The sequence below is a fragment of the Gorilla gorilla genome, chromosome 2 (genome assembly GCF_029281585.2).
Source record: "Gorilla gorilla gorilla isolate KB3781 chromosome 2, NHGRI_mGorGor1-v2.1_pri, whole genome shotgun sequence".
Lineage (NCBI taxonomy): Eukaryota > Metazoa > Chordata > Mammalia > Primates > Hominidae > Gorilla > Gorilla gorilla.
Window position 1 is genome coordinate 58,170,716 of NC_086017.1, and position 27,509 is coordinate 58,198,224.

At 40.5% G+C, this 27,509-nt stretch overlaps 1 protein-coding gene across 1 annotated transcript; it reads right to left on the bottom strand.

The window, feature by feature from the left end:
* Positions 1-622: 622 nt before the first annotated feature.
* On the bottom strand, positions 623-27,509 carry SPINK8 (serine peptidase inhibitor Kazal type 8 (putative)). Its single transcript, XM_004034068.4, has 8 exons — positions 27,379-27,509; positions 26,215-26,320; positions 22,993-23,114; positions 22,116-22,192; positions 14,865-14,914; positions 13,338-13,459; positions 3,682-3,724; positions 623-784 (listed from the first exon to the last, which is right to left on the bottom strand). Exons 4-8 carry the CDS (start codon positions 22,180-22,182, stop codon positions 773-775), a joined length of 294 nt encoding a protein of 97 aa, XP_004034116.1. The 5' UTR covers positions 22,183-22,192; positions 22,993-23,114; positions 26,215-26,320; positions 27,379-27,509; the 3' UTR covers positions 623-772.

A 27,509-nucleotide genomic window follows, 5' to 3' on the forward strand; every position in this document is an offset into this window, starting at 1 on the left:
ATGCCAGAGCTTTTCAAAAGCTCCATGGACATTCTATTCTCAGCTTTTTCTTTTACTTTTTTTTTTTTTTGGTTATTTGTTTGTCCCAAATGTTATCACTACTTAAGGTTGTTGCAAATTTTAAAAATTGAGGCTGTTTGTTTTTGACAGATGCCCCAGGGAAAAAGTTCTCAGTGAGAGAACTCTCAGTCAGGTTAAAACAAAACAAAACAAAACAAAACAAAAAGCCAAAAGGCAAGCCAGCTGGAGGAGGTCTCTAGGGAACTGCCAGGGAAATCAAATAACGATCATTTTCTGGAAATGGTGTTTTTGGGGACCTCCAAACCTGTTCTTCCCCTTTTGATGTCTTTTCGGAGGCTGGTTTCCACCATGATTTCAGGGCTGGTTTAATTTAAGCCTACAGCAGAGTTGGGGTAGGGAGAATGGGTACAGGGCAAGTTAAAAACGCCAGAAAGCTTGCTTTTCTTACTAAGATTTTAGATTTTTGTGGTCATTTGCTTACAATCTGTGTAAGAACAGAGGGAACCCATGGCATGAGTCAAGTAGCTTGGGGATGAGAAAATAGAATATCTGATATTTTTAAAAGATTCTTATTAATCAAGAGAAATGTTTGCCAGCCAGGTTTTCTGCTAAGAATCATTTATTGAAGACATAAATCAACGAGTTTGATCCAACCATTAGTAATTAAAGGGGATATATTTGAAGAGGCAACCATTGTGTTTCACTTGGCCATCTGGAGATTCAGTAGGTTTTATAATTCTTTGTGGTACGTTCAAGAGTTTTCCTGCAAGAGAATTATCTGCTTAGAGAAATCAAATTTGAGGCAGTTAAGAGAAAAGCCACCACATTGGTAACCACAACCATAGTTCAGCAGGGGAAATGCTAAACAATTATTCTCTGAATTAAGGCAGGTTAGAGACATTCTAATTTCACTCGAGAAGAAAAAAGCAGAGTGAAAGTCGGTGGAAAAGAGGAAGGCAAAGGATGGGGATGTCTGGGTGAGACTTTGGACCCCAGGAGAGCCTCTGGGAACTCCCGAGGGGGTAGGGGCAGTGGAGTTGACATGAAGCAGGGTCCTGGCAGAGACCTGTTGGGGGATATGGAGCTTTCCATCTCCCTAAAAGTGTCTCAGGTTTCCCCTTCCCCTCTTTTCCCTTTCCTTTCCCTTCTCTTTCCCATTCCTTCCTTCTTTCCTTCCTTCCTTCCTTTCCTCCCTTCCTTCTTCCACTTCCTCTTCCTCCCTATCCCTCTTCTTTCTCCATTTTCATGTCTTGTTTTCTTCTTTCTCTTCCTACTCTCTCTCTCTCCCTCCCTATCCCCCCCACCCAACCTCTTCTGGAATTATTAGTTTCCTCAAACTCCAATTGATTCTCTAAGGACTGATTTAGGGGAAGGTGCCAATAGCTCATTGTAGTTCATCATTGTGGTTGGCTCTTAATGCAATTATATACTCATATATATTAGTACATATCTTTATTAAGCCTATATCTCATTTGAGTTCATTCAAGTGTACATCTCATTTGAGTTTCATGATAACCCAGACAGATGAGTTCTAGCTGAGTCACAGAGGTATTAACTGAAAGGTTTGTGACTTTTTCTTCAATGCTCTTCCCCAGACATCACATTCTGTACTTGGGATACCTGGGCTCACTACCTATACATAAGAATAACTAAAGCTGTCAGTGGTACTAGCTCTAGATCACTGAGTTTGTGCAATGAATTCTGACTTCAGTCTGCATTTTTTTTTTTTTTTTTTTTTTTTTTTTTTGAGATGGAGTCTCACTCTGGCGCCCAGGCTGGAGTGCAGTGGCGTGATCTTGGCTTACTGCAAGCTCCACCTCCCGGGTTCATGCCATTCACCTGCCTCAGCCTCCCAAGTAGCTGGGACTACAGGCGCCCACCACCAAGCCCGGCTAATTTTTTAGTATTTTTAGTAGAGACAGGGTTTCACCGTGTTAGCCAGGATGGTCTCGATCTCCTGACCTTGTGATCCGCCTGCCTTGGCCTCCCAAAGTGCTGGGATTACAGGCATGAGCCACCGTGCCCAGCCCAGTCTGCATTCTTAATCTCTGCAAATCCTTGGCATCCAAGCTTTCTGAATTACTTTATAAAAGCAATATTAATTATATCAACAATTTCATCAGAGCCTTGGTAGAGAGACAGAATTGTGCTCTGCAGTAACATTTTCAGGTGGTCTCCTATAGTTAACTTTTTCATCCATGGCACAATTCATGTTTACATTTGAAATAAATGAATAAAATGCATTTTTGTCTTAAATAGACTGTTGAGGTCCCAACATGATATAGGGATCTCCCCTAGAAGATTTAGGATTTTCTAGTCCAAATGTGATGAAAGGAAGCTCACTGTATTTGGATGCCGCACAATTCTTTTCTGGATCGCTCTGATTTAGGGAAAATTCTATCATTTTATACTGATGTGATATCTTCCTTACCAATCCCTCTTTCTGCATGTCCCTAAAACTCTTCTCCCCTGTTAAATATTAGTCTTTACTTTGGCACATAAGTGATTCTTAGAACACTTTGAACACCATTCTATAGATAGCCTTAAATTTAAAACCACCCCTTTGAAGTTAAAAGTTTAAAATGGATATAAGACCAGAGATTTATTTGACAAGAGTCATAGACTGAGGTACGGTCCAGATATAAAAGGAGGGATTTAGCAGGATTTTTAATGAGTAAGCTCAGCTCAGCAAGAATCTGACAGAAGTAGAAATCATGTGAGATCTTTTCATAGTTACCCCAAATCATGAAAGTGTCTAAAAGTTCTTGTGATTTCTCTTTAGTGGAACTAGAGAACATTCAGGTAATTGACCGTCCCTAAGTGAGTAATATGTGTGCTGGTCTGTAAATCAGATGAGCCCTGTGAATTTGTCATGGAGATGGTGTCAGAAGACATTGTCATAAAATTATTACTAAATTATATAATTGTCCTGTTTTACCTGCTTTACCTCCTACTGTCTTTATTTTCTCTTCTACATTGATTTCTCCCAGTCTTGTTGCCACGCCTCATAATGCAATAATGATCTCTATGGCTTCAGCTGAGTTCTTGCTTTGGACTATAACCCGGAAGTCAGGGACACAATCTCTAGACCTAGGGCTCCGGCAAGTGCTGGCCCATTCACTCTCAGAATAACTGTTCACATTTCAATTAGTGTCTTTCATTAATATCCTAGATATTGGAAATGACAGGGAAGAGCAAGGGTAAAATAGATGTTCTTTAAGCAGAATTATCAGGCCAAATTATGTTTCTTCCTCCAGAAGGTGTTATTTTTGGTTGGGGAGATTTGAATATGAAGTATGTATTACAAGATGACAATGAAATAATTAGTTGTAATAAGACCTTTTGAGTATGTAAGGAAATGTCCAGACTTATTAGAGAAGAACTCTGAAGTATGTAGGAGTGAATAACATGATGTCTGAGACCTGTTTTAATATACTTCATCAAAGAAAACAGAGAAATAAAAGAATAGAGGGAAGAAATGTGGCAAAACATTACAATTTATTGAATACACATGATAGGCTTGTGGGATCTATTATTGGCTCTACTTTTATGTATGTTTGAAAATGTTCATAACAAAACATTTAAAACCCTCTAAAACAGTGAGCTCTTAACTTATCTAGTTTACTTCTAAAAATAAAAAATAAAAGTGTCTTTACTTACACATTGTCCATCATACAGTTTAGTTATGTTAAGCCCTTCAAATCTGAAAGAAATTATATTTTAAAATTATTTTTGCTGTATGGTATATCATAAATTCTGACTAAATTTTACTAGATAATCTTTGGCTAAGTTTGGGAAATAAACATTCTGCTAATAATGAATTCTTAGCAAATATTTAAAAATTCTACTATATGAATTTTTATTTGTCAAAGACATTGAGTATATAAAACATACTCAGTCTACAATAAAATACAGAAATTCAAAATAGCCTTTGAAAATTCAAGTAGAAATACAGAGGATTAGAAAAAGAATGTGTCTTAAAGTTAAAATATTCATTTAATGAAAGCTGAAACATCGCTACTGACCTTACAGAAACAAAGGATTAAAAGAGAATACTATGAACAATTGTATGTCAATAGATTAGATATTCTGGATGAAATGAACAAATTCCTAGAAACACACAAATTATCAAAACTTAATAAGAAATAAAAAGTCTCAACAGACCTATGACAAGTAAAGATACTGAATCAGTAATAAAAAATCTCCCAACAAACACCAGATGGCTTTAGTACTGAATTCTACCAAAATTTTTTTTTTTTTTTTTTTTTTTTTTTTTTTTTTGAGAGAGAGTTTTGCTCTTGTTGCCCAGGCTGGAGTGCAGTGGCGCGATCTCAGCTCACTGCAACCTCTGCCTCCTGGGTTCAAGCAATTCTCCTGCCTCAGCCTTCCAAGTAGCTGGGATTACAGGCATGCGCCACCAGGCCCAGCTAATTTTTTGTATTTTTAGTTGAGACTGGGTTTCATCATGTAGGCCAGGCTGGTCTTGAACTCCTGACCTCAGGTGATCCACCCGCTTCGGCCTCCCAAAGTGCAGGGATTACAGGCATGAGCCACTGCACCTGGCCTACCAAATATTTTTAAAAGGTTTAATACCAATCTTTCTTAAACTCTTCCAAACAATACAAGAGGAGGGAACACTTGCTACTTCATTCTATGAGGACAGCATTACCATGTTATCAAAGACAGACAAAGACATCACAAAAAGGAAAACTATAGACCAATATCCCTTGTGAATACAGATGCAAAGATTCTCAGAAAAATACCAACAAATTGAATACAACCACATATTAAAAGGATTATACACCATGACAAAATGGCCTTTATCCCAAGAATTCAGAGCGTTTCCAAAAAAAAAATCAGCCAATTTAATAATATCACATTAATAGAATGACAGAAAAACATTGCATGATAATATCAATTGATTCAAAACATACACACATAATATTCAACAAAATCCAACACCATTTCATAATAAAACACCCAGAAAACTAGGAATAGAAGAGAACTTCTTCAACATGATAAAGAACACTTATGAAAAACCCATAGCTAATATCGTACTCAATGGTGAAAGACTGAAAGACCTGTATAAGATCAGGAACAAGACATGAATACCTGCTTTCACCACTGAGATTCAACATTGGACTGGAAATTCTAGGCGAGCAATTAGGCAAGAAAAAGAAATAAAAGGCATCCAAATTGGAAAGGAAGAAGTAAAATGATCTCTATTCAAAGATGATATGATTCTATATGTAGAAAATCCCAAAAAATTAATATAAAAAATGACTAAAGCTAATAAATTCAACAAGTTGCAGAGTACAAGATTAACACACAAAAACCAGTTGTGTTTCTATAACTATAAATCAGCAATGAACAATTTCAAAATAAAATTAAGAAAACAATTCAGTTTACAACAGCATCCAAAAAAGAAAATACTTAGTAATAATCCTGGAGGTGAAAGACTTGTACACTCAAAACTACAAAACTGAAACTGCTGAAAATAAATAAAGAAGGCCTAAATAAATGAATGACATCCCATGCTCACTGACTGGAAGAATTAATTTAAGATGACAATACTTCCCAAAGCAATCTACAGATTCAATGCAATCCTTATCAAAATTCCAGTGGCCTTTATATTTTGTGGAAATAGAAAAGCCAATCTTGAAATTCATATAGAATTGCAAAGGGCCCTGAGTTGCCAAAATCATCTTGAAAAAGAAACAAAATTGGAAAACTCCAAATGTCCAATTTCAAAAACTTACTATAACACTACAATAATCTTGCAGTGTCAGCTACTTGGGAGGCTGAGGCAGGAGGATTGTGTGGGCCCGGGAGTTCAAGACTGCAGTGAGCTATGACCACACCACTGCTCTCCAACCTGGGAGACACAGTAAGACCCTGTCTCCAAAAAAAAAAAAAAAAAAAAAAAAAAGTATAATAATCAGTGGTACTGGTACTGGTATTAGGATATAAATACAGAATAAAAGAAAAGAATCAAGGATCCGAAAATAAACTCATATATCTATGGCCAATTGATTTTCAACAAGGGTGCCAAAGCCATTCAATGGGGGAAGAGGATAGTTTCTTCAACAAATAAAGCTGGGACAACTGGATAACCACATACAAAAGAATAACATTAGACAGGGTGGGCATGGTGGCTCATGCCTATAATCCGAGCACTTTGGGAGGCTGAGTCAGGCAGATGACCTGAGGTCAAGAATTTGAGACCAGCCTGGCCAACATGGTGAAACCCAATCTCTATTAAAAATACAAAAATTACCCAGGCTTGGTGGTGGGCACCTGTAATCCCAGCCACTGGGGATGCTGAGGCAGGAGAATTGCTTGAACCCAGGAGGTGGAGGTTGCAGTGAACCAAGATCGTGCCACTTCACTCCAGCTTGGGTGACAAAGTGAGACCCTGTCTCAAAAAGAAAAAAAAAAAGTTAGACCTCTATCTCACACCATATATAAAATTTAATTCAAAAGTGGACCAATGGGGCCGGGCGTGGTGGCTCACGCCTCTAATCCCAGCACTTTGGGAGGCCGAGGTAGGGGGATCACAAGGTCAGAAGTTCGAGACCAGCCTGGCCAGCATGGTGAAACCCCGTCTCCACTAAAAATACAAAAAATTAGCTGGGCGTGGTGGTGCACACCTGTAGTCCCAGCTACTCTGGAGGCTGAGGCAGGAGAATTGCTTGAACCTGGGAGGCAGAGGTTGCAGTGAGCTGAAATCATGCCACTGTACTCCAGCCTGGGAACAGAGTCAGACTCTGTCTCAAAAAAAAAAAAAAAAAAAAAGGATCAATGGGCTAAAACTACTAAACTCTTAGAAGAAAAATTAGAAGTAAATCTTTATGCCTTTGGATTTTACAGTGGTTTTTTGGGTGTAATAGCAAATGTAAGAACAACAAAAGAAAAAATAGATAAATTGATGTCATCAAAATTAAAAACTTTGTGCATCAAAGGACATTATCATGAAAGTAAAAGGCAACCTATAGAATGGGGGGAGAAATATTTGAAAATCATAGTATTTAGTATTCAAAATATATAAAGAATTCTTACAACTAAAACATAAAGACAACACAATTTTTAAAAATGGGCAAAGGACTTGAGTAGATATTTCTCCAAAAAAGTATATGGATAGCCAAAAAGTACATGAGAAGATGTCCAACCTCATTAGTCATTAGAGAAATGTAAATGAAAACTTGATGAGATACCATTTCACACCCACAAGGATGGATATAATAATATTTTTAAAAAGTACTAGCAAGGATGTGAAGAAATTGGAACTCTAATATTTCTGGAAGAATGTAAAATGGTTCAGCCCCTATGGAAAAGTTTGATGGTTCCTCAAAAAGTTAAACACAGAATTACCATATAACTCAGCAAATTCCACCCCTAGGTAAATAACCAGAAGCCTGAAAACAGGTACTCAAATAAATACTTGTACACAAATGTCTATAAGAGCACTATTCACAATAGTTAGACACGGAAACAACCCAAATTTCCTTCAATTAATAAATTTAAAAATTGTGGTATATACACATAATGGAAAACTATTCAGTAATACAAAAAGAAATGAAGATATATGCCACACTGTGGATGAACCTCAAAATGATTATGTAAGTGAAAGAAGCCAGACACAAAAGATCATAGGTTGTATAATTCCAGTTATGTGAAATATACAGAATAGTAAATCTGTAAAAACAGAAAGTCTATTGCTGGTTGCCAGGAACTGTGGGGAGGAGGGAATGGGAAGTTAACTGCTTAATGGACATGAGGTTTTATTCTGGAGTGACAAAAATGTTTTGAAAGTAATAAAGGTGGCAGTTTTATAACATTGTAAATGTACTAAATGCTACCAATTTGTTCACTTTAAAATGGTTCACTTTATGTCATATGAAGTTTACCTCAATCTTTAAAAATATGCATTTGCACCCATTTATAGTTATAAGAACTTTGACAAGTTGCTCCCCTCAGGTCTCAGTGTCTTCATTCAAAAGTGAGCCCTTTTGCTTGGACAGTGAAAATGGAGAAGTAAGAATCTTTAAAAATTCCTCCACGAAAGCAACAAGAACACTGGCAAAAATGGTCAGAATCAAGTTTTCCAGAATTCTGGGAATTAAAAAAAAAAAATCAAACCATGCAGCAATCCAAGGCACATCTGTTCAAGAAAAATTGCTGCTTCTCAGTAAGAATAGTGAGTTTCATGGCATTTTATCTTGCTCTGAACCCATCTGCAGCATTCCCAGTTCCATGGTAGTAATGAAAAACAACCACCCACAATCATGGTGAAAACCAGCAGCCTGGCAGCATCTGGAGGGAGAAGACTGGTGTTGGAATGCCTTCAATGCACCATTACCAGAGAATTGTCATTATTTGACCTGTCTGGGTGGTTCTCTGAAAGACCCATTTGCAAGGCTTTTATTTGACCATACTCAAACCTCTCTTGGTGCAAACAGCCTTTTCCCTGGGAAAATTTGTTGAAAACAATCAGAGACAACTGTTTAACATCATGGCTGCTGCATGGTGTGTAATAGTTGTGAAAAACAATAGGTTAACCAAGAGCTTAAAAGTAAGTTAGGCAATGAGATGTCCATAGGAGGTTTTGAAAAGCTCTAACATGTTACTGGAAATACAGAAGGCCTTCAGCCAGTGTAAGGCTTTCTGCATGCTCAGAAAAGACCAGAGAAAGTCCCGACATCTCATCTCTAACTAATCTTGTGGGTCTGTGCAAACATCTAGTGAACACTAAAGTGTAGCTTTAAACTGCCTGGTTGAGTAGAGACATGCCTCAGTGCACACACAAAGTTTTTGTGGTCAAAGACTGGGAGATTTATTGGTTCCAGCCATTTAAGGAAATTTTTTTCCAATCATTAGCTGATAATAAGATAATGAGTAGGACCAGATCAATGGCCATACATGACAAAAAATGCATACTTTACAGGATTATTTCAGAAGTCACTAAACTAACACATGGCAACAACAACAAATAACAGCAACAAACCTTGGATAGAGGTGAGAATCTGATTTCCAGAGTTGCCACATTATATTATTCAAAATATTCAATTTTCAACAAAATAGTCATGGCACATACAAAGGAAAAGAAAGTATGGCTCATATATAGGATAAAAGTCAGTCAATGGAATCTGTCACTGAGGAAGCCTAGATGTTGGACTTACAAGACATTTTAAATCAGCTATTTTACTTATGTTTAAAGAACTTGGCTGGGTGTGGTGGCTCACTCCTGTAATCCTAACACTTTGGGAGGCTGAGGCAGGTGGATCACTTGTGGTCAGGAGTTCAAGACCAGCCTGACCAACATGGTGAAATCCTGTCTTTACTAAAACTACAAAAATTAGTGGGGCTTGATGGCACAAGCCTGTAATCCCAGATACTTGGGAGGCTGAGATAGGATAATTGCTTGAATCCAGGAGGCAGAGGTTGCAGTGAGCCGAGATCATGCCACTGCACTCCAGCCTGGGTAACAGAGTAAGACTCCATCTCAAAAAAAAAAAAAAAAAAAAAAAAGAACTGAAGGAAACCGTATGTAAAGAACAAAGAACTAAAGGCAAGTATGAGAATGATGTCTCACCAAATAGAGAATATCAATAAAGAGACAGAAAACATTTTTCAAGAACCTGAATAAAAATTCTAAAGTTGAAAATTACAATGACCTAGAATGAAAAATTCCCTGGAGGGGCTCATACAAGATTTGAGCAGACAGAAGAAAGAGTCAAATGTGCTTGAAGATAGACCAATGAATAGTAACCAGTTTGAGGAAAAGAAAGAAAAATAATTATGAAGAAAAAAGAACAAAATGGGTTAAAATGCCTCACATAACCAATAAGATACAACTCAATTCAAATTGGGAAAAAAATGAATATAGCCACAGAGAAGTGTGGGACACTGTCAAGGGCATCAACATATACATAAAGGGAATCCCTCAAGGAGAGGAGAGAGAGGAAAGGCAAAAGAATACTTGGAAAAATAATGGCTGAAATTCCCCAAGTTTGATGAAAAACTGTTCATCCAATAAGTTCAAAAAACTTACAGTAGGATACATTCTAATAGAGCCACACATAGACAAATCATTATAAAATTGCCAAAAGACAAAGGCAAAGAGAGAATCCGAAAAGCAGAAAGGGAGAAGTGAATCATCACATGTAAATGATCCTCATACTGGTTCTAGCCTCCATGAATTCTGATGAATTCATGTGATTCCTCCATCAGGAGTCATGGAAGCTGGAAGCAGTGGGATGACAGTCAAAATGCTGAAAGAAAGTGAGAGGTGGCCAGGCACGGTGGCTCACACCTATAATCCCAGCACTTTGGGAGGTGGAGGAGGGTGGACTGCTTGAGCTCAGGAGTTCAAGACCAGCCTGGGCAACATGGTGAAAACCTGTCTCTACCAAAAATACAAAAAAAAATTTAGCTGAACATGGTGGGGTGTGCCTGTAGTCCTAGCTACTCAGAAGGCTGAGGTGGGAGGATCACTTGAGCCCAGGAGGTCGAGGCTGCAGTGAGCCACAATCATGCCACTGCACTCCAACCTGGGTGACAGAGTGAGACCTGGTCTCATAAATAAATGAATAAATAAAAGAAAAGAAAAATAAAAAAAGAAAATGACAGTCAACCAAGAATTCTATGCCCACCAAACTATTCTTCAGAAAGAAAGGTGAAATTAAGATATGTCTAGATAAAGAAGAATTGAGGCAATTTGTTGCTAGCAGACCTACAAAATACTAAACAGTCCTTCAGGCTAAAATGAAAGGATCATAAGCAGAAACTTGAATTCATGTGAAGAAATAAAGAGCCAGTTAAAGTAACTACATAGGAAAATAATAGACAGTATAAACATATTTTTGTTTGTAAATCTTTCTCTCCTATCTAAGAGGCAACTGCATAAAACAATTATAAATCTGTGTGAATGGGTGTACAATGAATAAAGCTGTAATTTGTATAACAAAAACAGTTCAAAGAAGGATGGGGAGAATGGAGCTATTTAAGAACAGCATTTTTTGGCTGGGTGTAGTGGCTCATGCCTGTAATCCCAGCACTTTGGGAGGCCGAGGCAGGCGGATCACCTGAGGTCAGGAGTTTGAGACCAGCCTGGCCAACATGGTGAAACCCCATCTCTACAAAAATACAAAAATTAGCTAGGCGTGTTGGTGTGCGCCTGTAATCCCAGCTACTGGGGAAGCTGAGGCAGGAGAATCACTTGAACCCAGGAGGCGGAGGTTGCAGTGAGCCGAGACCACAGTATTGCACTCCAGCATGGGTAACAAAAGTGAAACTACGTCTCAAAAAATAAAAAAAAAAAGGAGCATTTATTTATTTATTTATTTATTTGAGACGGAGTCTCACTTTGTCACCCAGGCTGGAGTGCAGTGGCGTGATCTTGGCTCACTGCAAGCTCCACCTCCCAGGTTCACGCCATTCTCCTGCCTGAGCCTCCTGAGTAGCTGGGACTACAGGTGCCCGCCACCACGTCCGGCTAATTTTTTGTATTTTTAGTAGAGATGGGGTTTCACCATGTTAGCCAGGATGGTCTCTATCTCCTGACCTCCTGATCTGCCCGTCTCAAAAGAACTTTGCTCTGTTGCCCAGGCTAGAGTGCAGTGGCACGATCATGGCTCACTGCAGCCTTGAACTCCTGGGCTCAAGCAATCATCCTGACTTCCAAGTAGCTAGGACTACAGGCAGGTGCCACCATGTCTGGCTAATTTTTTAATTTTTTTTGTAGAGACAGGGTCTCGCTATGTTGCTCATGTCTCAAATCCCTAGGCTCAAGCAATCCTTCTGCCTCAGCTTCCCAAAGTGTTGGGATTACAGGCTTGAGCCACCCCTCCAGGCAAAAATATTTTTAAAAATTTTTGTAATTAAGTTGGTATTAATCCAAATTAGATTGGTATAAATTAAAATTTAACTTGTAATCTCCAGTGCAACTGCTAAGAGAATAATTTCTTTTTTTTTTTTGAGACGGAGTCTTGCTTTATCTCCCAGGCTGGAGTGCAGTGATGCAATCTCAGCTCACTGCAACCTCCGCCTCCTGGGTTCGAGGGATTCTTCTGCCTCATCCTCCTGAGTAGCTGGGATTACAGGCATGCACCACCACACCCGGCTAATTTTTGTATTTTTAGTAGAGACGGGGTTTCGTCATATTGGCCAGGCTGGTCTCGAACTCCTGACCTCAGGTGATCCGCCCACCTCGGCCTCCCAAAGTGCTGGGATTACAGGCGTGAGCCACTGCGCCCAGCTAGAATAATTTCTAAGATACACTGAAAGGGAGCTCTTTAGAGGCCGTCTCTCAGATGTCTCCTGGTTCCAGCATCGTTTGACTCTGTGATGCTGCGCATTCCCCAGATGATGCTTTCTGATTGTCAGGTGTCAGCGTCTGTGCCAGTGATTGAGGCTGACACCAAAGTTGTTTACCTTACAACTCTCGTATGGGTTCTAGTGTAAGCTTTAGTGTTTATTCAGCCAAGAATACAAGAAAGTCCGATCCTGCCCAGCCAAATATCTCTCATCCTGATCAAGAAGATTCTTATTCCTTCTCTGGAGGAGAAGCTAAGAAGAGGAAGGGGAGAGAGACTTAATTCTGATCTACTCTTGTGTTTTTGCTTTTCTCTCTTAAGATACTGCACTCAACTTGTAAGCCTTAGTTAGACAAGGGTGTGGTTTTTCTCCTTAAAGGAGAAAGCAGATGTCAGAGAATCCTCCTAACTGTATACGGAGTTTCCTTGATACAAACCCCTGCTCCTCGCTATTCCCCTTGGGCTCAACAATTGGGCGTTTCACTTGTGTGTTACTCAAAGCTTCTAACATGTGATGGGTGCAGAGACTAAACCACATACTAAGTTGAAAGCAAAAGAAAGTTGTTTTGGAAAATAATATCCATTTTAGGACCAATAAACTATTAGCTGGGAAGATTCTTCACCCAGCTTCCTCTTCCTCTTCTTTTTGTTCTTTGTTTCTGTTCTTTGGCCTGAGGGGGCATGAGGATGACCTTCATGTAGGGTCACATGATCTAAATGCTGTGGCTGCTTGTTTCTGAGTGCCTCCACTTGAGGCTTGTCCAGGTCACACACAGTGCCCTCACCTTAGTGGATTTCTGTTTCTGCATTGTCTAAATAGGATCACATGTACCTTTTGAGGTCACAGAAAGGGATGGAAGAAAGGGAGGAACAAATACTGGAGGAATGTCTGGAAAGAAGGTCTCATTGGATGATGTAGGAAGTGGGCTGAGGTCATCACCCTCTTTTGACCACTCTTAACCTCTTGACTTGAAAGAAAGGGAGAACAAAATTAGGACTTACAGAATTTTGGAGCAGAGATGGCAGTCACTACTGTAGGTAACCTGGTCACCGCCACAAATAGGTTCACTGGGCTTGATGTAGGATAAAAACCAGCACTTATTTACATTCTTGAGGCATTCAACCTGAAGGTGAGACACACACAACTGCTTCAGACACTTTCATCCAGGTCCTTTGGCCATTATTATGTATAGCTTGGGAGGTGGATGGAATACGAGCACCAGACCAGGAGTTCAAAGAAAAGGATTCAGAAGCCTCAGTGTTTGACCCCAACAGTTACCACCCACAATATGTATATAATTGCAAAATAATATATAATCTGTGCACTCTCCAGTCTCCCATAAATTCTTTATTAAGATAAAAATACCGGCCGGGCGCGGTGGCTCATGCCTGTAATCCCAGCACTTTGGGAGTCCGAGGCGGGCGGATCACGAGGTCAGGAGATCGAGACCACGGTAAACCCCATCTCTACTAAAAATACAAAAAATTAGCTGGGCGTGGTGGTGGGCGCCTGTAGTCCCAGCTGCTGGGGAGGCTGAGGCAGGAGAATGATGTGAACCCGGGAGGTGGAGCTTGCAGTGAGCAGAGATTGCGCCACTGCACTCCAGCCTGGGCGACAGAGCAAGACTCCGTCTCCAAAAAAAAAAAAAAGATAAAAATCCCTGCCCTCTGTAACCTAACAGTCATATTTTTGTACCAACCCCAAAATGTGATCGTTAGGTTACAGAGAGCAGAAGTAGGGAAATGTCTTTCCAGGTTAAAATTTCTGATGAAGGGCCAGGCATGGCGGCTCACGCCTGTACTCCCAGCACTTTGGGAGGCCGAGGTGGGCAGACCATAAGGTCAGGAGTTTGAGACCAGCCTGGCCAACATGGTGAAACCCCATCTCTACTAAAAATACAAAAATTAGCTGGGTGTGGTGGCACGCACCTGTAGTCCAAGCTACTCGGGAGGCTGAGGCAGAAGAATCACTTGAACCCGGGAGGCAGGGGTTGCAGTGAGCTGAGATCGCGCCACTGCACTCCAGCCTGGGCAACAGAGCAAGACTCCGTCTCAAAAAAAAAAAATTCTGATGAACATTATCATATGTGGTGCCTCAGATGGCAGGGGCTCAAACTTGTCACAGCAGGTTGAAGGCACCAAAGGAAGGAGATGGAGAAAATACCTCATAGGGCCTTGGTGTGAGGGAGGCAGGGGGTATGCCTGGCATATCATGGTGGAAACAGTATCCACCGTGGCATAGGACCTACCTGAATTTGTGCCACGACATCCTCATCCATTTATTGGTGCAAAATACTTGCTTTCTACCCCACAGGTGAGTTATGTAAACTGATTGGGAGAACCCTTGAGAAGAGGGCTCAGGAACATATAAAATGTGCTACACATACTTGGTGACTCAGCTTTTATTCTTCTGTTATTCCCATGCAAGCCCCCTCCACTGCCCACCTCCCAGAAGAAAGAGCTGGGGCTTTTGGGCAAACTGGCTCTCTCCCCATTCCTGTTATTGGGAACCAAGGAAGCAGTACTCACTATTGTTTTGTCTAGCTGACCTCTTTCAGAGGCCATAGGAAGGGGGAAGTCTGGAAGACAAAAGCACATACAGAAAAGTTGCTTCTCTGTCTTCTGCCCTCAGGGAAAAAGGTAAGATGAGGGGAACCCTAGCTGGCACACAGGAAGCATCAAACCCCATCAGAAGAGGCTGGGCTCCTCTTTGATGCAAGCTGCCCTCTAAAGGAGCAAAGAATCAGGAAATACGTGCCTTTACCTTCTTGTAAAATGGAGTTCTTAATTCTAGCCCTTCCATTTCATAAGTAACAATTTCTGTAATCCTTGTCAGTTATTTTTAGTAAACATGCTCTAAGTTACAAATTACCATGAATTCATTATATGGAGATGCCCTAAAAGATGCTGAGTTTCATTAAGGCTTACATATTCAATCCAAAGCAGTCTTTGCAATTACATATGTATATAAAATTTTATATAAGTATATATTATAATCACATGATATAATTTTATAGTATATAATATGTATAATATGTTATCAACTCTCATATATATCAGCTTTCTTGAGTATAATTCACATATCATAGAATTTTACCAGATTTTTAAAAAATGTTTTGACCTGCCTGGCCAACATGGTGAAACCCTGTCTCTACTAAAAATACGAAAATTAGCCAGGCATGGTGGTGCATGCCTGTAGTCCCAGCTACTTGGGATGTTGAGGGAGGAGAATGACTTGAACCCAGGAGGTGGAGGTTGCAGTGAGCCAAGATCGCACCATTACACTTCAGCCTGGGTGAAAGAGCAAGACTCCGTCTAAAAAAAAAAAAAGTTTTCAGACAGAGTCTTGCTCTGTCACCCAGGCTGGAGTGCATTGACACGATATCAGCTCACTGAAGCCTCAACTACCTGGGCTCAAGTAATCCTCCTACCTCAGCCTCCCAAGTGGCTGGGACTACAGGCATGCACCACTATGACCGACTTATTTTCTTGATTTTTTTGGTGGAGCTGAGGTCTCACTACGTTGTACAGGCTGGTCTGGAATTCCTGGGCTTAAGCAATTCTCCCACTCAGCCTCCTAAAGTGCTGGGATTACAGATGTAAGCCACCGTGCCCAGCCAAATTTACCAATTTTTACCATCATATAGAGGATTTTTTCTTTTTAAATAATTCACCTAAAGTTTACAGTTTGATGGTTTTTAGTATATTCACAGTTATGCCATCATCACCTCAAAAAGAAACCCTGTAACCATTAGCAGTCATTTATCATGCCCCTCTCCCAACTATTTCCCCTCCTGCCCCACCCTCGCCCCTGAAAAACAATAATCCACTTTCTGTTTCTTTTTTTTTTTTTTTTTTTTTAGACAGAATCTCGGTCTGTTGCCTAAGCTGGAGTGCAGTGGCGCGATCTCAGCTCACTGCAACCTCGGCCTCCTGGGTTCAAGTGATTCTCCTGTCTCAGCCTTCCAAGTAGCTGGGATTACAGGTGCATGCCACCATGCCCAGATAATTTTTGTATTTTTAGAAGAGACGGGGTGTCACCGTGTTGTCCAGGCTGGTCTCGAACTCCTGACCTTAGGTGATATGCCCACCTCAGCCTCTCAAATTTCTGGGATTACAGGCGTGAGCCATCAAGCCCAGCCTCTACTTTCTGTTTCTGTAGATTTGCTTTTCTGGACATTTCATATAAATGGAGCCATGCAACGAAGTGTATGGTTTTTTGTGTCTGTGTTTTAATGTTCTAACTATATTGTAGCTTGTATCAGTACTTCATTCTTTTTTATAACTAAATAATATTCAATGTATGTATATTCCACATTTTATTTATCCATTATTCAGTTAATGGACATTGGAGTTGCTTTCACTTTTTTGCTATTATGAATAAAGCTGCTATGAATATTTATGCACACATTTTTGTGTGGGCATGTGTTTTTATTTCCCTCAAGTATATACAAAGTGTGGAATTGCCAGTCATATTCAAACCTTTTAAGGACTTGCCAGGCTATTTTCCAAAGCAGGTGCATTTTACATTCCCATCAGCAATGCACGATGGCTTCAATTTCTTCACATCTTTGCTAACATTTGTTACTATCTCTCTTTTTTCTTATAGCCATCCTAGTAGGTGTGAAGTGGTATCTCTGTTGTTTTTGTTTGTTTTGTTTTGTTTTTTGAGGCAGAGTTTCTGCTGGAGTGCAGTGGCGTGATCTCTGCTTACTACAACCTCCACCTCCCAGGTTCAAGCAATTTTCATGACTCAGCCACCCAAGTAGCTGGGATTACAGGTGTGCACCACCACGCCCAGCTAATTTTTGTATTTTCAGTACCTCAGGTGATCTGCCCGCCTCAGCCTCCTAAAGTTCTGGGATTACAGGCATGAGCCACCACTCCTGGCCATATTGGTATCTTTATTGGTATCATTTGAATCACAAAAGTTTTTAAAAGTCCAATTGATCTTTCTGTTTTTGTTGTACCTTTCTGCCTTTGGTGCCATCGTTAAGAAGGCTTTGCCTAATTCAACGTCATGAAATTGACTCATATTGTTTTCTTCTAATAGTTTTATAATTTTAGCTCTTACATTTAGTTCGGTGATCCATGTTGAGGCATTATAATTTGTGTCCATGGTGTGAGGAAAAGGTCCACATTTATTCTTTTGTATATAGATATCCAGTTGTCCTAGCAGCATTTGTTTAAAAAGATTATTGTCCACTGAATTGTCTTCAGACCTTGTTAAAATCAATTCACTCCAAATGTAAGGTGTTTTTCCCCTGGATTCTTATATTTTATTGATCTGTATTTCTTTTTCTTTTTCATAAAACGTATGACTGAAACATTGACCTGTATTTCTATTCTCATGCTAGTACCAAACTGTCTTGATGTCTGTAACTTTGTAGTAAGCTTTGAAATTGAAAAGTGTGAGTACTTCAACTTTGGTTTTTTTTTTTTTTTTTTGAGGTCTATTTTGTCTATTGGCAGTCTTTTGCTTTTCCATATGAATTTTAGGATCAGCTTTTCCGTTTCTGCAAAAAAGCCAGCTGTGGTTTTGATAGGATTTGCATGGAATCTGTAGATTGATTTCTAGAGTATTGCCGTCTTAACAATGTTAAGTCTTCCAATCCATGAAGATGGGATATCTTTATGTTGGTTTAGGTCTTCTTTAATTTCTTTCATCAATGTTTTGTAGTTTTCAGTGTGCAAGTCTTTCACCTCCTTTGGTAAATTATCCTTAGGTATTTTATTATTTTTGATGCTATTGTAAGTGAAATTGTTTTCTTAATTTCATTTTCAGGATGTTCATTAGTAGTGTATAGATATACAAATGATTTTTGTATATTGCTCTTGTATTCTGCAAACTTGCTATTAACACTAACAGTTTTTAGAGTATTCCTTAGGACTTTCTATTCACAAAATTATGTCATCTACAAACAGAGATCATTTTACTTTTTCCAATCCTATCTGGATAACTTTTATTCATTTTCTCTTGCCTAATTACTCTGGCTTGAACCTCCAGTACAATGTTAAATAGTAGTGGTGAGAGCAACATTGCTCCCACTCACCCCCTTTGTGCTATTATCAAATATATTATATTTCTATATGTTCTCTAACATAGAGAACATATAGAATACATTCAAATAAACATTTCTATATAGTAGAAAAATTACTTTACATGATTTCAATCCTTTTAGATTTATTGAGGCTTGTTTTATGATCTAGGATATGGCCTATCCTGGAGAACACTGCATGTGCACCTGAGCAGTATGTGTATTCTGATGTTGTTGGATGGTGTAGTCTGTAGATGTCTGTTGGGTCTAGTTGGTTAATAGTGTTGTTCTAGTCTTCTATTTCCTTATTGGTCTTCTGTCTAGTTGTTTTAGCCATTATTAAAAGTTTGAGGTGATGTCTCCAACCATTATTGTTGTATTATCAATTTCTCCCTTCAATTCTGTTAGTTTTGCTTCATATATTTGGGGCTTTATTTTTAGGTGCATATATGTTCATAATTGTTTTATCTTCCTGATAGACTGACCCTTTATCATAACATGTCTCTCTTCATTTGTAGTAACATTTTTGTTTTGAAGTGTATTTTGTCTGATATTAGTATAGCCATTTCAACTTTTTATGGTTGCAGTTTGCATGATATATTTTTCTCATCATTTTACTTTCAGCTTATTTGTGTTTTTGAATCTAAGGAGTATCTCCATATAAAGCATATAGTTGGATGTTGTGTTTTTTTTGTTCAGTCTGACAGTTTATGCCTTTTGATTGGATTGTGTAATTCATTCACATTTAACATTTTTATTGATATAGTTGGATTGACTTACACCTGCCATTTTACTTTTTGTTTTGTGTATGTCTCCTTTTTTCTCAAGTCCTCCTTCACTGGTTTGTGTTGCACTAAGTAAGTAAGTATTTTTTAATGTAATGTTGTAATTTTTTTTTTTTTTTTGAGACAGCGGCTCACTCTGTTGCCCAGGCTGTAGAGCACTGGTACATTCTTGGCTCACTGCAACCTCCATCTCCCTAGTTCAAGTGATTCTCCTGCCTCAGCCTCCCCAGTAGCTGGGACTATAGGTCTGCACCACCATGCCTGGCTAATTTTTTTTTTTTTTTTTTTGAGAGTGAGTTTCACTCTTGTCACCCAAGCTGGAGTGCAATGGTGCGAACTCAGCTCACTGCAACCTCTGCCTCCCAGGTTCAAGTGATTCTCCTGCTTCAGCCTCCTGAGATGGGAGGCTGGGATTACAGGCATGCGCCACCATGGCTGGCTAACTTTTGTATTTTTAGTAGAGATGGGGTTTCTCCAAGTTGGTCAGGCTGGTCTCAAACTCCCGACCTCAGGTGATCTGCCCGCCTTGGCCTCCCAAAGTGCTGGGATTACAGGCATGAGCCACCATGCCCAACTGTCCTTTCTTTTCTTTTCTTTTCTTTTTTTTTTTTGAGACACTGGGCTGACCTAAGCTAGGGTGAGGGCCATCAGGGCCCCACTACTCTCAGTCTGCCTCACCTGGGATGGAGCCTCAGTCTCACAAGTAGGAGATGGGTGGGAAAAAAGAGGACCCTGCCTCTGGGACTCACTCTCCTGGAATTTAGCCTCAGCAACACAAAGGTATGGGGGAATGAAAAATGTTGACGACGTGTCCTTCCAAGGGCGATATACCATTGCCCCCTGTAAGCTTAGGGAGAGAAGAAAAACTCATCTTGGCCATATCTGTCCAGAGTACATCTTCCATCACACTGCGCTGGGAAGGGAAGGGGAAAGATAGGCAGTGGCTTAAGTTCTACACATTCTTGCTGTTCCTACCTTTTGAAACATTTATCAAAATGTATGGTCTGGCCAGGCGCAGTGGCTCACGCCTGTAATCCCAGCACTTCGTGAGGCCAAGGCTGGCAGGTCACCCGAGGTCAGGAGTTCAAGACCAGCCTGACCAACATGGTGAAACCCTGTCTCTACTAAAATACAAAAATTAGCTGGGCATGATGGCGGATGCCTGTAATCCCAGCTACTTGGAAGGCTGAGATGGGAGAATCGCTTGAACTTGGGAGGCAGTGGTTGCAGTGATCTGAGATGGTGCCACTGCACTCCATCCTGGGTGGCTGAGGGAGACTTTGTCTCAAGAAAAAAACAAAAAGTGTGGCCGGGTGAGGTGGCTCATGCCTGTAATCTCAGCACTTTAGGAGGCCAAGCCAGATGGATCACTCGAGGTCAGGTGTTCAAGACCACCCTGGCCAACATAGTCAAACCATGTCTCTACTAAAAATAAAAAAAAATTTAGCCAGGCATGGTGGCACATGCATATAGTTCCAGCCACTTTGGGGGCTGAGGTGGGAAACTTGCTTGAACCCAGGAGGTGGAGGTTGCAGTGAGCTGAGATCACACCACTGCACTCCAGCCTGGGTAACAGCAAGACTCTGTCTCAAAAAAAAAAAAAAGTGTGTTAATATTAGGTATGAACTATGATATCTATATATCTTCCACCACTGGTGTGTTCAGGTACCACTCCTGACACATAACCCATGTCTAGCCCAGTTACTAGACATAAGGTCAACACACAGTATATATTTATTGGATATGTAAATAAATGGGTGCTGGGAAACCCAGCATAGTAGTAAGGGCCACATCACAAAGGCTTTGTGTTTATTACAGCAGAACTAAGATAAGATTTGCACTAAAAATGACAACTATTGTAGCAGTGGTACATGGGTTAGAGTAAGTCAAGTTAGAGGCAAAGGGAACGGTTAAGGAGAATATAAAAATATTTTCATGAAATGATGAGAACCTTCACTGAGGAAGTCACTGTTGTGGAAATGTGGAAAAGCATGAATTTACATGATATCTGAAGTGTTCTATCAACCGAACTTAGTCACTGGTTATGGGCATACAGGGGAGAAATAGGTTTGAGGCAAAAATATAAGGCCATACAACTACGAGAACAAGGAAAGGGTGATTTGCAAGAAAGATGGAGTGGTCCACTTTGGTTGAGTTATGGTGTGTTCCCAACAGAGGATGAGACTCAGCCAGAAGGGAACACAGCAGGCTTGCAGGGAGGCTGATGCCAATGGCTGATATGCTCAGTAGCAGTGGGGGTGAGGATTGAATGAAAGGTGAGGAAGTATAGAAATATACCTAGATTTGTCAACAGATGATTAAATTGGAGAGGGAAGGGGAGGAGAGGGACCAGGCTTATTTGTTTTTTAAGTAAGATATGAGAGTCATGAAAAATAGTTTTCAGCTTGTTACAGAACTCTCCTAAGATGTGAGAGCCTCGAAAAAAATGTTTTAAGTGAGACACCGTACCAATGGAAAGTAAGAGATTGAAGACAAGTAGGAAAGAGTTGCAGAAATCGAATAGAAAAACGACATGTTGAGGCCTTCAGAGATTCCCTACAGTTAACTATAAGCATGACTTTTGCTAAAACCCGCCATTAACCAGAATAATATCTGAGTCTACTTCCACATAGTCTAATGAGTTTCTTTTTTTGATTTGAGATATGTAAATATACAAACTCTAGAAATGTACATTTCTGAGGTTTAAATATCTTAGGTAGTAACCTGGCATTTTGGGAAGTTCAGTGTTCCTGGACTTGGATGGTTTGGATTCAAATCCCAGCTTTGATAGTAGCAACATTGTATGAATCCTTTCTCTGGGTTTTAATTTCTACATTTGTAACATGAGAAATTAGGATTAAATAAAACTGAACAGCACTTCCACTTCCATCTCTAATTTTCCCATGATTCTAGATTTACTGCAGAAAATGTGGGCAGAGCAAGGACACATAACTCACCAATTGCAAAGGCCATCCACATGGAGGTAGCTAGAACAAGGATGGCGTCTGAGCAGATCCCCTTCATGGTGACAGAACTGTGGAAATATGCAACTTTTGATGTAGGACAAACATCTATGCGAAGTACAAGTTCTCACAGAGATCCCTCACTGACCAGGAAATGAAGTCTAAATACTTTGTTCTTTCCTCAGGTCATTTGGAATGAATTGTGTCTGATGCAACTCAATTGTTTAATTCATTTCCCTAAAATCATTGGACATTTGAAAAAAAAAAATCTTAAAAACAGAATTTTAGAAGATGCCAGAAAAAGAGTTAGTAAAGAATGCTTGCCAAGGGAAAGAATAAACACCAAGAGTTTTCCAATAAAATATTTAAAAGTAGCCAGGCATGGTGGCTCATGCCTGTAATCCCAGCATTTTGGGAGGCCAAGGCAGGAGGATCACTTGAGCCCAGGAGTTCGAGACCAGCCTGGGCAACATAGTAGGACCCCATTTCTGAAGAGCAGTCACTCAACAACATGTGTAAGTCAACAGGCAATAAGAAACAAGAAGGGACAAAACACCAAAACCTCACTCCTTTACTTGTAATCTTCCCTAATGTTGTTACTTGGTGTTAATACTTAGTATCCAGTAAAATTACTGAAAGGAAAATCATAGTATATTTACCAACAGCTTACTTTCATTATTGAAATTATTATAGTACATACCAATTGATATTTTAATTACTGGTTTCTATTCTCTTCATCCTACACATTTTCCAGGCAAACATTTTTCATTCTATATCAAGGTAATTTCTACCCAAGGCCTCCCCTGAGAAAAAAACCAAGTAATAAATAATATAACCCTTAAAAGTTTGCAAATTAAGAAGTCCACTTTACCTGCTGTGACTCCCATGGTTGCTCTGAGAAACTGGCTGAACAGGATGGTTTTTGTTGATAGTTTGTTCATAATGAACTAGGAAGGAAGGCAAAGCTTATTTGTCTTTTCAAGGTTCCAATGCCTGGCAGTAGAAGAGAGTGAGCTTTGAAATTAGGAAGTGTAGATATGACTCAAATCTATTTCTTTCAACTCTAAATTCTGTAATGCCTAAATCTTGTGAGTTCATATTTCAAATTTCTGAGGGTGGTATGTACTGTCCAGTACTACTCCAAAGTCTAGCTGTTCTTGCCAAAGCTGAACCTACCATTTTAGACATATGTCATACACAATTTTTGAATTCCTACATTTTGATTTGCATTATAATTATTACATTCAAGACGGCTTCAGATACTGACACAATACTATAAAGTACCACATCTGCATGTGCAGTTATTTTATCAAGTCAAAAGTGTTCACTTTATTGAAGCATCTGCTTTAGATTATTTCTATATTGACTTATAGAGGTTCTATTTATTTTTATTTCTTTAGAGACAAGGTCTTTCTCTGTTGCCCAGGCTGAAGTACAGTGGCATAATCACAGCTCACTGCAGCCTTGAACGCCTAGCCTCAAGTGACCCTCTTGCTTGGCCTCCCAAAGCATTGGGATTACAGGTGTGAGCCACTGATTTGGACTGACTCACAGGGTTTTAAAGTAGAAAATTAACTTATATGGAATCCTCCAAGTTCAGTCTTATTTAGCAGAGCTGAGAAATCTGGAGATAGAGTGCTCATTTCCCTTAAATGATAGCTTGTTCTACCATTTGAACAAAAATTTCTCAAAACGCTAACATTTTTTAAAGCAGAAGTTCAGAAGTTATTGGTTATCATAAATTCCTCAGGTCTAAGTCCTAAATGAATGGCATTAACTGGGGACATGCCACATAGTTCTGGGAGGTCAAGTGTATTTTCTCAGCACTGCTCTGATCAACCACAGTGTCTACCATGGTGGTCTTCAAAATTTTTGCTTTTAATCCCTCTAAATTTGGTGCCTGCTTATATATATTTTTAAGTGACATGTAAAATTTTCCATCAGAAATTTTAATAGGCTGGGTACTGTGGCTCAAGCCTGTAATCTCAGCACTTTGGGAGGCTGAGGCAGGCAGATCACTTGAGGCTAGGACTTCGAGACCGGCTTGGCCAACATGGTGAGACCCTGTCTCTACTAAAAATGCAAAAATTAGCTGGGCGTGGTGGTGCGTGCCTGTTGTAATCCCAGCTACTCATGAGGTTGAGGCATGAGAATCGCTTGAACCCAAGAGGCAGAGGTTGCAGTAAGCCGAGATCGTGCCACTGCACTCTAGCTTGGGAGACAGAGCAAAACTGTCTTTTTTTTTGTTTTTCAGTTGCAAGATTTAATACAGTGGAAACAGAGCTCCCACATGATGGGAAGAGACCCAAAGGGGGTTGCCACTCCCTGCTTGAATGCCTGGGTTTATATCCTGATCATTGTCCCTCCCCTGTGTTCTCAGGTGACATATGATTTGACTATTTCTTTACCTCCTGCTTTTAGCCTATTTTGTATTTTAGTGAGCCCTCTTTACTACCTGATTGGTCGGGCTTGAGCTGGGTTACAAGCCCCTGTTTAAACGTGGGTGTGTTCACCTTCCCTAGCTAGGCTTACGAATTCTTAGTCGGCCTAAGAAATCCAGCTACTCCTGTCTCTCAGTCCCCACTCTCAACAGGAAAACCCAAGTGCTGTTGGGGGGGTTGGCTGACGACTGCTCTAACTGCTTCCTGCTCAACTGGGGCATAGTAGGGGTCGTGCAGTTGAGATTTCCTCGGGAGGGGTGCCTTCGATGTCATCAATATCAGAGCATGGGCTAGCAGGCCGGTCCAGGGATCCCTGGTAGATCTTAGTCAGGGACTGCATCTGGGGCTCCATTTGAAGAACATTTGTAGTTTTACAGCTTTGATTCTGGAAGAGACAAACTTAACAAGGAGGTTAAAGATACAAGGATTGAAATGTATGGCCTGAAGTTCAGGGGCATATGGGTGTGGGGCTGAAAGTGGGGTTTCCTTTAGAAAAACTCCTATAAGATGGGGCTTCAATATTTCTGGGAAGCCACATTCTCCATAGAAGCTCTTGGTAAGGGGAGCTACTGGTAATATAGCGGCACGGAGGGGATTACCCTATACTAGGGGTCCTTCTATAAGCCTTTCTAATGGAGGGTCCTGCCTTGTGGCTCTTTGGCTTCAATATCCGCTTGGTGGTTCCCTTCTATTTCCCTTTCCTTTCCTTTCTGATGACTCCTGCAGTGTAAGACTGCCACCTCTTTAGATTTCTGTACAGCCAATGATAATCTTCTAATGGCTTCCTGATATTTGATAGGTGTTCCCTCAGAAGTTAGGAATTCTCTTTCTCTCCATATTGCTGCGTGGGCATGGAGGACTAGGTAAGCATACTTAGAGTCTGTATAGATATATACCTTTTTTTCTTCTCCTAATTCCAGTGTATAATGGCCCCTGTTTTTGCTAGAATGTCTCTCCCTAACAAGGGAATGGGGCTTTCAGGCATAATTAGAAAGGCATGTGAAAAGAGTAAAGTTCCCTAGTCACAACTTAGTGTCTTGGAGAAGTATCTAGTGACTGCCTGTCCTAGGACCCCTCGGATAGTGACAGATCTGGAGGACAGTTGTCTGGGACAGGAGAGTAAGACTGAGAAGGCCGCGCTAGTGTCCAGCAGACAGTTAACCTCCTGGCCCTCAGTGGTCAAGCATACCTGGGGAGGGTGATGCCAGGGGCTGGCGCTTGCCCCAGGCACCCTCAGTCCTGCTGCTGGATCATCTGGTTAGTGGCTTCTGACTCAGAGGACCTTCGTCCCCTGGGGCAGTGGGCCTTCCAGTGATATCCTTGAAATAAGGGGCATGGATGAGGGGGTGGCTTATTTCTATTTGGACAATCTTTTTTAAAGTGTCCTTGTAGACCACACTGGAAGCAAAGCCCTATTAGGCATTCGATTTGCCCAGCCTTTCCCTTTTCCAGAGCCTCCAAAGTCCACTTGCCTGAAGGCCATGACTAAAGCGGTGGCCTTCTTTTTATCCTGTTTGTCCAGTTCTGCCTGCTCCTCCTGATCTCTATTATAAAAACTGAGGTTGCCAAGTTCTCAGTTTAAGTTTTGCTCCAGGCCTAAGGCGGACTTTTGAAGTTTTTTTCTAATGTCTGCAGCTGAGTGATAAACTTACCCTTTAAGATTAGTTGGCCTTCAATAGATTCAGGTGACAGAGAGGTATGCTTCCTCAATGCCTCCCTTAGTCTCTCCAGAAAGGCAGTAGGATTTTCTTCCTTTCCCTGTGTTATAGTGGGCATCATTGAATAATTCATAGGCTTCTTCCTAGTTTTTCTTAGTCCTTCTAGCATGCAAGTTAGCAAATGTCTGTGGCACCAATCTCCACGTTCTGATTCTGCGTCCCATTGAGGGTCTACTGGGAACTGCCTGATGGCCTGTGGGGAATCATTCTCTTTCCTCTGTTGTCATCCTATCATTGACCTGACTGAGATACCAGAGATTGCCAAACTCTCGGGCTGCAGTTATAGTGGCACTTCTCTCATTTGGGGTTAGTATCTGATCTAGCAGTAACATTATGTCTCTCCATGTCAGATGAAAGGATTGTCCTAACCCTTGTAAAACATCAATATAGCCATCAGGGTTATTTGAGAATTTACCTAGGTCTATTTTAATTTGCTTCAAGTCTGAGAGGGAAAAAGGTACACGCACTCTGGGCTGAATTCTCCTCCTCCCACCGCTTCAAGGGGGCATAATCAGGGAATATTGGCACTCTTTGGTTCATTGTTTACCCCTTTCTCTATCTCCTTTTGCACCGTTTGTGTTGAAGGGGGGTCATTATTAGTTGGGGAAGGAGCCAGGGGAACGCCGGGGCGGGGGGGTAGATTCTGAGGGCTTCCTGTAGGGCATAAATCACACTTTTAACATAATTGTGAGTTGTCTCTTAATGAAAAGAAAGTTTGCACATATGGCACTTCACTCCATTTGCCCTATTTTCTGCAAAAGAAGTCTAGCTGTAAGATGGTGTTATAATTTATACTTCCCTTGGAGGGCAGGTTTCTCCCTCTTGAAGAGGATATTGTGGCCAGGGGTACTGCAGAAGAATATAAGTCATTTCTTTCTTAGCATCTGAGGGTCAAATTGGTCCTAATTCTCTAGAATACATCTTAGGGGTGTTTTTGCCTGGGGGGGAACGTTTAAAAAGAACATAGGGATGCCAGCACCCCTAGTCAATTTCTGATGAGCATTAGTCCTAGAGCGTCCTCTATGGTCCTAATGCTTATTCCTTTTCAGGATGCGTAACCACCCACGGACTTCTGCTTATCAGATTAGTTACACTCACCGATGTAGCAGTCCTGCACCTGTTTTTCTGCCCTTCTTGACCACAAAGAAAGGGGTCTGGGCTGCTGGATTCTAGTGGTCCTTTACCAGCGTGCCTGACATTCATTGCCTTTGCACTCAGGAGTGAGTTCT